This window comes from Gallus gallus, chromosome 1 (assembly GCF_016699485.2).
Source record: "Gallus gallus isolate bGalGal1 chromosome 1, bGalGal1.mat.broiler.GRCg7b, whole genome shotgun sequence".
NCBI classification, from domain to species: Eukaryota; Metazoa; Chordata; class Aves; order Galliformes; family Phasianidae; genus Gallus; species Gallus gallus.
The window spans coordinates 137,711,045-137,724,218 of NC_052532.1; the positions used below are offsets into that span (position 1 = coordinate 137,711,045).

The 13,174-nt window shown below is 39.3% G+C and overlaps 1 protein-coding gene across 12 annotated transcripts in view; it reads right to left on the bottom strand.

The window, feature by feature from the left end:
• MCF2L (MCF.2 cell line derived transforming sequence like) overlaps nucleotides 1-13,174 on the bottom strand; it is a 148,315-nt gene that overhangs the window by 90,478 nt on the left and 44,663 nt on the right. For 4 of the 12 annotated variants that reach the window (XM_040699263.1, XM_040699242.2, XM_040699256.2 and 1 more), the window contains exon 1: nucleotides 892-1,049. The exons of 6 other annotated variants lie outside the window; for them this stretch is intronic. In XM_040699263.1, the coding sequence (XP_040555197.1) occupies nucleotides 892-982 (91 nt within the window). In that variant the 5' untranslated portion in view covers nucleotides 983-1,049. Of the gene's footprint in view, nucleotides 1-891; nucleotides 1,050-4,877; nucleotides 6,058-13,174 lie in introns of those variants that run through there. 2 more of the 12 variants (NM_001397799.1, XM_040699270.2) reach the window with 1 other exon arrangement.

Below are 13,174 nucleotides of genomic sequence, written 5' to 3' on the forward strand. Positions count from 1 at the left end.
TTGAAAAGGAATTCCAATAGCTTTTTCACACAAGAATTAGGAAATAAAAAGTGATTCCACAAATCTTAAGTGTGGCCACTCAGAAATCTGCTGATAATGGCATCTAGTTTGGATATTTCTACTTTCTCTCACTGCATACATCTTATCATGATTATAAATTCCACCCCCAAATCATGCATTCCTTCACGCTAACTGACTGACAAAAAGAATAAAGATTTCAGAATATGAAAAGCCCTACATTAAAAAAAGTCAGGGGGAAAAAAAAAAGCCCAACAGTTATAAAAGGAGGCTGAGGTTTTATAGAACAAGTCAATACAGACTCCTAAGTGGAGGAAGAAAAACATTTGCCAGAATCACTGCACTGGTATCTCTGAAGAGTAACAACCTCTTTATCTTAAAATGTATATTAAACTGATTCCAGCAGCATCAACTGCCCTAAAAATTCTTTGACGATGCTCTGAAATTGATCTCAAAAGAAAGGAACAGGTCTCTTTTGATGGGCATACTGCTTGGGAACTTTTCTAACTTTGGAAAGATGACAGCTGTGCTGCTGCTTTTTCTGACAGTCACTGTGTAACTTGGCTTAGCCCAACACGTCATTTAATTTAGCATTTCATAAACACTAAATGGTAATAAGTTCTGCAGGTGTTATTAGAGAGGAAAGGCTTTCTCAGAAAACTGCACAAAACGTATTTTCAAGAATCAATACACTAGCAAAATTTATAGCGGTAAGGCTGTTGAAATGCACAAGCTTTTTTGACACATAAAAAACACACAGTTCAAGATGCTTCCCAGAGCACCGTCACACACCTTACACACGCCTCCCTGCCTTGGCAGACTGCACCATCTGTTTGTATTTACAAGAGTTATTATAAAGTTAAGCCAACTTACCCTTTGCCACTGAATCCAACAAGGAACACCATTCGGAGAAAAAGTAATAGCTCTTCATTTCTGCTACAGAAATTGATCTCTGATTCATCATGAGAGAAGAGTGCCGGACAAGAAAAGTGTCCGCTTTCCCCTTCCTCTGCTCAGAACAAACTGCCCTCAGAAGGCAAGAGCTTTCATATAAGCTGAACTTTGTTCCACAAATGCAACAGGTGGCCCAAGATGACTTTACAAATATATTTTCCTCCAGTGGTGCCATTGTTCTTGTAATCATCTCTTTAATGATAGTGCTCACCCCTCATGTCCCCACCCCGAGTATTTGCAGACTGCTGATATACCCACTGTCTCATACAGTATATCTAGGCTATAGGCTCAGGCCCTAGACATATTTTCTCTTGTGTTAGCCTTCAACAAGGCAAAGCAAAACTGTCTTTCAGTGAGACATTTGTAACACTGTCTGGAATGAGCTGTACTGAATTGCTCAGCCCTGGTTTCAATATTTCCATGCAGATTATCATCTTTTTTAGAGATTCACCCCCAAGCCTCTTCTCCAAATTTTTACTGGACAAAGTACAATGGCATTTCCAGCAGATAATGGAAGATTAAAACATATAAACTCCAAATCTCAAATCCCTTTTCAACACATTTATCTAGTCAGCAAATGAAGGTATGGATATAGCAACAGCAAATACAGCTTTAGAAGCCTGGGCCTGTATAGAATGGCTAGCAGTAATTAATTTGTAGTGGCAAACTTTAACGCTGACCAGAAATCTCAGTGTTTACACAGATCCAGGTAGGTTTTCACCATATCAAAGCCTTCAGGTACTGAAGTATTCCTTCTCCTACTATATTTATAGACTTAGTCTGGAATATATTTTATTCTGACATTCACTGCTTCCATGCACTTTGCTATCCTTCCTGGAAGCTACAGACCACATGCTCTTCCCACACCAGAAAGACCAATATCCAACAGAAATACTCATATGACTCATATGACACTTAGACAAAGAGTGAGAAACTGAAGAACCTGTGAGGATGCTCTGCTAGCATCAATCCGGGAAGTCTACTGCAATAGGCCATAGCAGGACACTACCTGATAAAACTTCCCCTTCCCTATGGATGACACATGTCCCATAGGAGAGTTCTTGAAGCCACGTGTCTCCAGGGATGATCTCCTTCACAAACTCTACAGTTGCTGTTGTACCCACCTACAGAAGCATACAGAAGATATACGGTTAGGTATGGAAGCCAAGACCATGACACCCTTCTTTTGTAAACTGAGGCCTGGCCATATAAGCCTAGGACCTGCCTGCACAGGCAGGAGGGGAAATATGGTGGTCAGCCCCAAGTCCCCATGGTCCAAAGAGTAAGCATCACTGGACAAAGGGTAGGCCAAGTCAGAGGGATAAAGGCTCAACAGGCAGCCTGGGGAAAAGACATCTGCAGAGAGCAGCCAGAACAAGGTTAGGCCAAGGAGGACAGACCCAATCCTCCACAAACTGTAAGTAAATAAAGTTGTCTTTGTTAAAATGAAAGTAGAGACAGGTTTGATGAAGCAGAAAGACTCCGGAAGCCAGCACAGGCACTCTCATTAAAGTAAATAAGGTCATGCGAAACCAGTCTATGAACTGCGACATTTACTATTCACATGAAGATTTCTACAGTTTTTTTTAACATGGAGGGAAGGATTGAAATGACAGTGAGCAAAACTGCTCTCACTAGTTTCCAGAGATGCTAATGGGAGAAGAATAAAGCCCTGCAAGATTTGAGGCAGCAGGATAGAGCGGCGTAATTTTGTCAAAAGTAGAGAAGAGATGCACACATCATGGGATTCACAGACTCAAAGTACAATAACTTTGGAAACAAGTGCTTGCCAAAATTGTAACTTTAGCCAGAGCAGTAACAGGACAGAAATGCTCCCAGACTATATGATCTCTCCTTTTCCACAGTCTAAAACCTTGATCCGCATTTGGTGTACCATTTGGTCTGAAACTGCCACTGAATGCTAATTAAAGTCTGCCAACAGGAAGGTGGAAAGACTCTTATCAGTGCAAAAGGCCATAAAATGGCTTTGACCAAAACAATGGACTAATTCTTACTGTATATGTAAGGTTAACATTAGAACCATATAATTGCTTTTCTACTGTCAACATAAAATGGATAACAGGAAGGAAAGGAAACAGAATTTTTGCATACTTGTAGACTTCAAAAAGAAAAGATCTCAGCACAATCAAAAGGAGTTTTGGCATAATAATAATAAAGAGAGACAGCTTCCTAGAGAATCATATAGTTATCTGACTGTACACATCCATATGTATTGAACTGCTAAGTAAGAGATAATTGTATAGCATTATAAGATTTATATCAGAAATCTAATTCTGGAGGAAGTAAGCCTAAAATGAGGATTTTTCTTTACATTAGTACATGTTCAATATATTAAATCCATGCTTTTCTCCTGTGCAAAGTTTTGCCTATACTTGGGATCTACCTGAGTTCCTTCATGAATGGCCGGCAGGTACCCAAAACTCAGAAGTAAATAGATGTTCAAAAACAGTGCCAGTGAGCACTGTTATAGTTACATTTTGAATTTAACTGCAGTGTGACGAAAAAGTGGGTGATAGTTGAATCCTAAATAAAGGTAAGGCTAAACTTGAGGAGACCTTCTTTTGCTCTGGTTTGAAACACTGCATCTTGTGTGCTTTAAACATGGCTGAATTCCTCCCACTGTTTTTCACTGTGATTACCAGCAATTAGCATAAAACTTTTTTTCTGGTCTGATTAAAATGGAATGAATTGTTGAATTTTGATGACTAGTTAGCACTCCTAAAGGTACCAAACCTTGGCCTTAAGAGTATTGAGAAAAAAAATAATAAAAGAAGTTATTAAAAAATCATATGATTTTCATTCCAAGCACCACAGACTACAAAAGACTCAGTGAGCACAACACAAAAGAAGGGGAGCAAAAGGAAACACCATAGAGGCATTTTTCTCTTCCTAACTTTTCCCAAGTCCAAGTGTCAACATGAAAAAAAGGAATACTGAGAGCTTTGAAAAATTTACACTTACTAAAAAAGTTGCTTAGCATATTTTGACTCCAACTGCACGTGCTGCAAATTAATTTAAAGATCAACAGAAAAAAATCTTTTTTTTTTTTTTAAACCACAATAGCTCACTGTGTATATAAAACCAAGAAAGGATTCATTAATTATTGAAAAACCTGTTTTGTCTTACCTCAGCCAGTCAGGGCTAACCTAGCTCAGGAAAAAACCTCAGCAAAACGTAGCTTTACTAAACAGAAAGATGATGTAATTTTCACTTATGCTAAGATATGATTATACAACGTACTGTAAGGAACAAGCCTTCAGGCTGACTAAATGTTGGCAAGTCCCAAATTTGGTGCATTACATTCAAAGATTGGGGGCTTCCTGAGCTTTGAATACAGTTACAGGTTTTTTTTGAGTTTTTTTTTGGTGTAGTTACTTATGTTGTCCCTGCTCATTGCAGGGGAGTTGGATTAGATAACCTTTAAAGGTCCCTTCCAACTCAAACAACTCTATGATTCTATGTTTTCAAGAGTGGAGCACTCAGTGAAGTTCTTTTACAGTACTGAAGGGAGGTTCATGTAAAACACTGCAATCTGTGTTTGTTAGAAACTATCATACACCTGGAGCTGCAAGGAAAAATAAAATTGCACGCGCATATAATGTTTTTCTCCTATAAGTGACAGTGAGTAATCACTATGCACAAATAACCTCCAATATGGATAAAGATCTAAATATTTTAACTGTAACAGATGCTGGATCCCTGCATGAGCATACTTTGAGAAAACATGCTAGTTCCTGCAAAAATCATTGGAGTTGTGAAAACCAGCAAGCCCAGTAGGAGGCTCCTTATTGCTTTTATGCACCTCACATGCTGCTCAAACTTAAATGCAAACATTCTGTGCAGAGGTAAATCACAATATAGGATCAAGTGTACAATCACCTCACCAGAGCATATTTGGCGCGTGTGATTTCGCGAGTGCCTTCTACTGTGAAGGATTTGGCTGAATCTTGGTAGGATCCTAAAGTGACTTTCATGTCCATCCTTTAAAAGCCGACGTTGCGACATGGATGCGTATCCCTGTATCTTCAGCAAGTTATTCACTGAAGGAAATAAAAATCAGCTCTTCGGAAAAGCACACTTCCGACGCACCGAAACACTGATTTTGCTTGTAAATATCAATGGAACAGAAGATTTCTTTGTCAAATTCAAGCACTACCAAAAAAAAAAAAAAAAAAAGATTAAAAAAGACTCAAATATAAAGAACTGAAAATAGATGCAGTTCAGTTTTTTGTATCAGATGTGCTTTTCCACAGAAACCCACGTCCGTTTTTACTACAAAGGAAAGAGAAGAATCAGTTGTAGTTAATGGACAGAAAATGCTGGATAGTTTCCACATAAAGATGCAAGATCTCCTCTGTTTACAGCAAACTTCACACAGCAGAGAGATAGGCCATCTTGCTACTGCTTACAGCCTGTGTTCTTGTCTCCAGTGCGACCAGTATGAAAAAAGGAAGCAGAGCTTCTTTTAAGGTAAGCAGGTTGGATTACCAGATGAAACTTCAAAAAAGCATGCAACTGTCCGGTCTTCAATGTTTCATCCGAAACAACAGCTGTTTCAGCTGAAGAAAAGCTCCCTCAAAGAATCCAGCCCATCAGCGCTCCAAAGCCGCTTCTCATCCCAAGCGACTGGCCGTGCTGCCGGGGTCTTCACATCCTTCTCATTACTGAGAGGAGAAGTTCAGTAGCTGCACAGGGAGCCGAGGTTTGTAGTGAAGAAGGGCAGTTGAAGGTCTTTCACACGGTCTTGCTCTCAGGTTCCCAAATCAGCACTCGGGCAGGATTTTCATGCTGACACTCGCTGTGTTTCCTAGTTCTGGGTCTGAAGCATCCTGTCTCCTGCAGGGGCCTGCACTGTGCTTATGCCAGCAAATTAAAAGCAAATACCATTGGCAATACAGTGTTGTTAATTAGAAATTACTCTTCTGTTCGTTTATCCTGAGTGAGACCCTTATCACCAATCTCCTCTCCCTCTCTCCAAATTCATAGAGACGCAAGAAGCGAGCTGCTCAAAGGCTGAGTGTATCTCCAGAATCTGCAAGCAGGAAGATCTCACAAGAAAAGTCTGAATCTTCCTGGGACTTAACAAACAACTAATAGGAAGGAAGGGAGGGGAAATTAATCCCATGCTTTCTTAAAACACATCAGGAAACCCTACACTGTCTGTTCCCCCCGTCTCTTTCAATGCAGGAGAGAGGAAATTGATAATAGTGCTTTACTTGGCAGTCAACATTTTCCTCTCAATTCTGTTTAACTATGTCCTGTATGGCTACAGACCTACCACAGCCCTGTATATAGCACTATGCATATCAAACTGAAAAAGTGTTCTGAAATCTGGTTCCCAATGATCGTTATTCTGAAAGCAAATTACAACAAACTTGCTTAAGTCATACAGAAGTAAATATTAAATAACAGTACAAAATACGAGCTTGAAGGTAGCTGGCTAGCAGAGGAGAAAATGCTTGACTTTCAACATGAAATCACAGGCAAATGTGACAGTCCTGAAATGTGATGATCAAGAGAGGTAGAAAAATGAATAATAACTAATGTATTTCATTCAATTATCACTTATTTCCCAAATTCATTATAATAAGCAATTGGATCCCCTCATAATGCAGTTGTGCTACTCATCCTGGGTCAAAGGCCTACCAGGCTTATTTAAGTAATGAAGGAAGTAAAAGGAAGAAAGCAAGGAAGGAAGCAAAGAGTCTACTGATGGAAAATCACCACGATGTACCCCACCACTGTACTACATATTTAGGGTTCAAACAAAAGAGAATACAACTCAAATAGGCAGAGCACCACTGTCAGACAAAATCCCACATTTTCTGGAATTGCTCTTCACTTGAAGTTCTTCCTGGCAAACAGTCCATTCCTTCTATGGGGCTTTTGGGGCACATCAGGCTCCTGCCCAAAGGAGCCAGTCTGGCCATTGAGTGGAACAGGATAAGACCGCACGTCACTCTCTAGCAGCCAAGGCACCAGCCAGAATAGTGACTGTCCCAGTGGGGCACTGAGTGTGCTGTGATGCTAGTGGCACATGGTGGACACCTCATCAACAGGGATTATTACAATGAAGCATAAAAAAATTCTCCTTGCTTTCTTCCTGTATTTAATTCACACAGAAGATTGACGACTTGAGTTGTAAAGTTGTTAAGTACACAAAATCCTACCGAAAGCTAGCCATTAGCTATATTCCCATCCACAAAACAAGCTTTTAATCTTCTTTTGAGCACTCAGATATGTGCCTAGAAGCAAAAAATTAATCACAACAATGGCTGCAGTAGAGTGCAATCAGAAGGAAACAGATGGTGTAACGCAGTGTTTTCCAAACAGCAGCAGCCTCTATCTCCAGGAAAATAACCAGAATAATTTCCCTCGCCGTTGGCATTACTATAACAAAAGCTTGTATTAGAAGAGTTTCTCTTCTGCTCTGTACAGCATCAGGAAACCCCTTAGCAGTTGAAAGATGGTAATATTAGAGTATAATATGGCAGATCCAAGTAGACTGGCACCCATTTTTTCTTTCATATCACATAAACAGTAGTATTTAATGGGCAACTCTTCCACTCAGTGAATATCTTTAAGTGACCACAAACAGCTCAGTGCAAGAAAATCTTGGCAATGAAACGGCTTGTATTTTTCTCAAGCTCTGTCTCTGGGTCTGCTTTTAACTACAGGCACAGTGTTGCACATTCACAGCAGCCACGCTGAATTATATCTGTATCCTTTCTGTAGTTCTTCCCAGGAACTCTTGCAAAATTTTTGTTCATAAAATAACTTCAAGTTTTCTAAGAGATCATTAAATTAAATTGCCATCACTTTCATCATTGCTGGATGTTCTCCTTGTTCCTTTTAATCTTTCTGTCGGTACGGGAGCCTTATCTTTATGGAACATCTCAAACGCCCTAATGTGATTTTTCCCCCACATCTTAACAAGTATTTACAGACCCTTCCTTACACCCTTACATTAAATGCATAGCTCTGAAAAGTTCGTATTACATGACAACATTTACCTCCTAGCAGTACAGTGCAGGAGGCTCTGACAGCAGAATCAACACTGCATTAGCACACAGATTTATGTTCCTGTGTTTCTTCCACTCAGAACAAGTTAATCTTCACGCCTGCTGATAAGCCACTGCCACAAGTGTTGCCATTTCTTCTTGATTTTATATCTCATTTGTCAGGGAAAAGACTGCATCTTATAGTCAAGAAATCATGCACATTACCTCCTACAAGTTGCACTTCAAGATCCCACTGTGCACACAGTGTAGGAGTTCATCCATGAGATCTATACCTATAGATTATCCTGTCCTTTTCCCTGCAGGTAGTCCCTGCAGGTAGGATCTTCTGCAGAGAAACTTTAATATCAGAAGGGCCATCACATCTCTGATAAAAACATGGAGCAGTGCAAGAGAGATCTTGCATGAAGAGCGTAAAAGACTGAAAATTATATGGGGAACTTGAGCATAACATATGTAAAAACGGTTCTGAAATTGCTGCTTCTTGAAACACTGCCTAAAAAACAAACACACATACAAGCTACATCTCAGTCTTTTGAAAAAAGGTGCAAGTGCCACGTGTATCTTTCGGCCTCAATGCATTTTCAGTAATAGTGGAAATTAAATGAGGGGGAAGAAAAGCACACCACAAGAGCTCTGTTGTTTAGCTTTCTCTGTTTAAACCATGCTCCATTAGTTATCTCTGCACACAAATGATACTTGCTTAGCTGAAAATGGTAGCACAAACATCCAACTTGGACTCATACTATGTAATTGAACAAAAATATTGTTTTGTGCACATTAAAAAGATAATACACAAGTTACTTCTGATCTGAAATGTAACCCATTTTATAAAGATATGCTGTAACAAGGGAACGTTAGTTGTTATGATGGTTAGTCCTGAGCTTTCTTATAACCATAATTAGATGTCAAATTATTGCAAGTAATGTGTTGATTTTTCAAATGAAAAGCAAGTTGACAAAAATTAATCCATGCCAGGGCCTCATCACTAGGGTAAAATAATAAAGTGTCAGCTAGAGGCAGATTTTAAGCGATAAATGAAGGGTAGCTGAGATTTCAAAGACACAGAACTTGATAATTTTACATTTACATTATTTTTACTACAGGGCTGTTGTAGAAGGAAAACGTTGAGAGAATATCCGACAGAAAACCTGAGACATGAATCACTACTCCGTGATGCCAAGGATACTTAAATACAAGAAAAGAATGACTCTTCTTCTTTCAATGTGGGTGAGACTAATATGAAGTTTAGGTACATCTCTTACCTATACTATTTTTGTACTTATTAAAATTTGATAGGTGTTCTTGCATTTCAATTTTAGTCTAGAATATTCTCTTTAAAATATATTATCTTAGAGAGAATAGTTCTCCCGTAACGTAGACTAGAGAATCTGTGAACTGAAATCACACTTATTAAAAATACCATGACATACAAAAAGGAATAAAAGAAGACTGTAACTGGTGAGAAAACTCAGAAGTATTAGTTGAGATATATCCAAGCAAACCTAAAAGCTTTTACAAACTCAGTGTTTCCTTCCATCTATCACTATCAGATAGTGATAAATATTCACAATACTTTGATATTAATTAATGGAAGTCCAGGAGGTGAAATTATTATTTAATTTCATGAGAAATATACGGGCAAATCTTGAATTAATTTACATGAACAGATTAGTTTAGTTGTCCAAGCCTAACCCTAACCAAACATGTCTGCTCAGAGACAAACCACGATTGTAATAAGCCTCAGCATCAGATGAATGTAAGTGGAACAGGGGCTGAGATAAATGGGCAGTCTGCATTCTATTTATAACTACACATTATGCTGCTGAACCACAGCTGCCACTCTTTCTTTAAAACAATCACTTGAAAAGAGTTCAGCTATTACCATATAAAATAAATCCCAAAATCAATACAGATTATTTTGTAACAAAAGTGTACAACACGAATAAAAAATTGCAAAATATAAAATGAGGGCTTCAATATTCTGAAAGTGTTAGTATTTCACTGTAGAGACAACTATGAAGCTTTTAAAGCCGATCATCTGTCCCTCTAATTTAAGCGATTTTATCCCGCATGTCTGAATTTGGTATGGGTTAGCAATAAACTTGACACCTGTCTCCAATATAACAAGTGACTCCAAAATTAGGGGATCAAAAACACTCAGAAAATCACATTTGCTCAGACAAAAAAACGAGAAGGGAACAACTCTATGTTACCAGCTAGGCACGGTGAGGTTTAACATCCTATAAGACTGCGCTTCCTGTTTGTCCTTCAATGTAGTAAGTTTAGAAGGCAACTTCTAATCAGCTTCAAAACTACAGAAGATGCTCTCAGAAAGAGCACGAAAACTATGCTTGTCCTAGTTCAGGCCAGGAGGCCAGAAAGGGGAAATGCTGGGTGAGCAGCCAGTGCCTGTCCGAAGCCAGAGGTAATGGATCACATTAGAGGTAATTAAGCAATTGCTATCTCCAAGCCTTTCATTTACTTCAATTCTATCAGGTAAAATGGCCTGCTGAGTGACACAGCAGGTCATCATTGAGCAGTTTTGCCAGAGGCATGTGGCCCAGCTTATGGTCAGAAGTGAAGGTGGGTAAAGAAAATGAACCCATTCAGATCGAATTGCTCACATAAACTATTTCTGGATTTCCACATCATTATTCCTATTAATTTCATAAGATTAATTTTATTCCCATGCTTCCAGACTCTCAGCTCATGTCTGTTCTTCACCCAGTTGCCTGTTGTTGAGGCTATGAAGACAACACAAGGGAAGGAGACAACCAAGGTAGGTGTCTGAGAGGGGATTTCTCTGACAAAAGGAGAAAGAAAGGGGTGGAGATCACCGAATCTCTGTCCTACCATGCACCTGTCATGCCTGGAAGCCACAGAGCCATGGGTAAGGGGATGCTACTGACATGAACTGGGTAAAACAGTGGCAGAGAAGTGAAGAATCTTTTTTCAAAAACCAATTATATCTGTGTATATATGTGTGTATACGCACACACATATATAAATATAACAGAATAATAAATGCAGTCAACAGCATTTACTGGTCTTCTACCACACAGCTCTGTGCAGAACCAGCTTGGAACAGAAAGCCAAAATTTGATGCTGAAAGAACAGTTGCTTAGGTTTAGGAGTACGTGATTTATTTTCAAAAGAATGAGTTGGAGCTCAAAAGTAGCATCTTTTAATAACTGAATAAAGTAGGCACGTAGTACTTACTCACTGGGTTGACTGCTGGGAGAAGCAGCAAGAGAGAAAAAGGAGGGGCTCATGTTTTTACACCATTGCTGGGTACTGCTTGTCTTCCCAGCATGGTCTGCCACACTGAGGTTCAGCCCACTAGTGAAACTTCAGTTTCAGAACACTGCCAAACTGGATAGGTTAGAGGGGTGATTTTCAGAAGGTCTTTTCCTGAAGACAATTCCTGTCACAGTACAAAATGTGGAATATGGTATTGCTGGCTGCTGTATCTATGCAGTCTATCTATACAGTTCCTAGCAGCGGTGGACCTTACTGTAGCTTTTGATGTTCTCAATAGTCTAATGTATCCAGTAAAAAATGACTACTGTGCACCTGCACAAAGAGCTGACATCATCTTGCCACAGCACCATAAGCCACAAACAGCCTTTGAGCTCTCTGTCTCTGCTATTGTTGTTTCCTTCTGAAAAGAGTTTGCTCCTGCCGTGTGCTTTGGATCCAAGTGATCCTGCGCTCCGTTCTCACCTCTTCCCTTTCAGATTTTAATTCTTTTCCACATTTCACAATCCTCCCTCTTCAGTCTCCTTATGAATGGTAAATTAATAAAGTGAAAGAGTTTTCAGTTGAGTAGCTGCTTTGAAATTCTTCTGCACGCACTGTTACACCAATTACAAATTTATACGGCAATAATCCACTCAGCACAAAAGAAACACTGCAATTAATACTCCACAAAGCTGGTATGCAGCCATACATAATACCTTTTAGAGATCTTTCAGAAATGCTATAAAAATCCCTGGGCTATAAGAACTAATACGATTTTTCTCAGGCAACTGTTACAGTGCAGCACACTGCAACTTTCTGAAATGCCATAGGGATGCAAAAGTGATATACCACACAAGTGTTTGGAAAAAGAAGGAGATCTTTGTCGTATTAATAAACACAAGAAATTCCTTAACTGCTGATTTTGATGGTCGCTAACGTAGAACTCCAGCAAAATGGGATTTTTCCCAGGTACAGATAAGCACATTTAATTGAACTGGGAGTTACCAGTGGGATGGACAACATTTCACTAGACAGACAGTCCAAGTTTAACCAGTTCAGAGTTAGTTTCCCTCGTTCTGCTTATCAGCTAGCCAATTCTAATAGAGGTTTTAATTATGCGGTCATAATTAAAGACATTCAAGCAAAAGGATCTAAATATATACTAAGAAAGAGACCAAGGGTTTTTTGACCATCTGGAACTGCCAGTGCCAAGGACAAGTCTGTGATTAAGTTAAAAAATGAAAAGCTCTTTGACAACTAAGAATCAAGACCATTTTCCTTCTGAAAACGTAAAACAAACACAGTGTGCTATGCAGTTACTATGGTGTAATTCTTAGAAAGAACGAGAAACACGTTCCATCTATAGCATGTTATTGGCAAGTGCCAATGCTGAATGCTGCCACAGTCACATAGGCACTTTATGGACATAGCCCCATGCTGCTGCCAAAGGGAGAATTCCTGTTCCCAGGGGTTTCTTCCTCTTGTTTCTCTTGTGCTGGCATGCTCATTTCTGTGCTGCGTTGTGAATTTTACTCGGGCATGTTCCAGGTAGGAAAAGCAGGGCAGAGACACAAGGTGCAGCTCCTGGTTAAAGAAGCCAATAACCTTGGCACAAAATGTGATGAGTGGAAAGCTGCTGACATTATAGAGACCTATCGATTTGAAGGTTGGGAATATTTATTGTCATTATTTCCTCAGATGTGTAGTGCTTTCTTGTTGCCATCCATGCCTGTACCTTTAGAGTTCTTCAGTAGAGATCTTCACATGGTTTAATAAAGTAGTACCACTGATCACTATGGCTGTACACTTAGAACTCAAACAAAAGCACAATAGGCAAATAATTCACTGAAGTTACAGTCTTCAAATATATTGTTACATCAAATCTACTGAAAGACATGGAAGGTTTGGTGAATTAAATA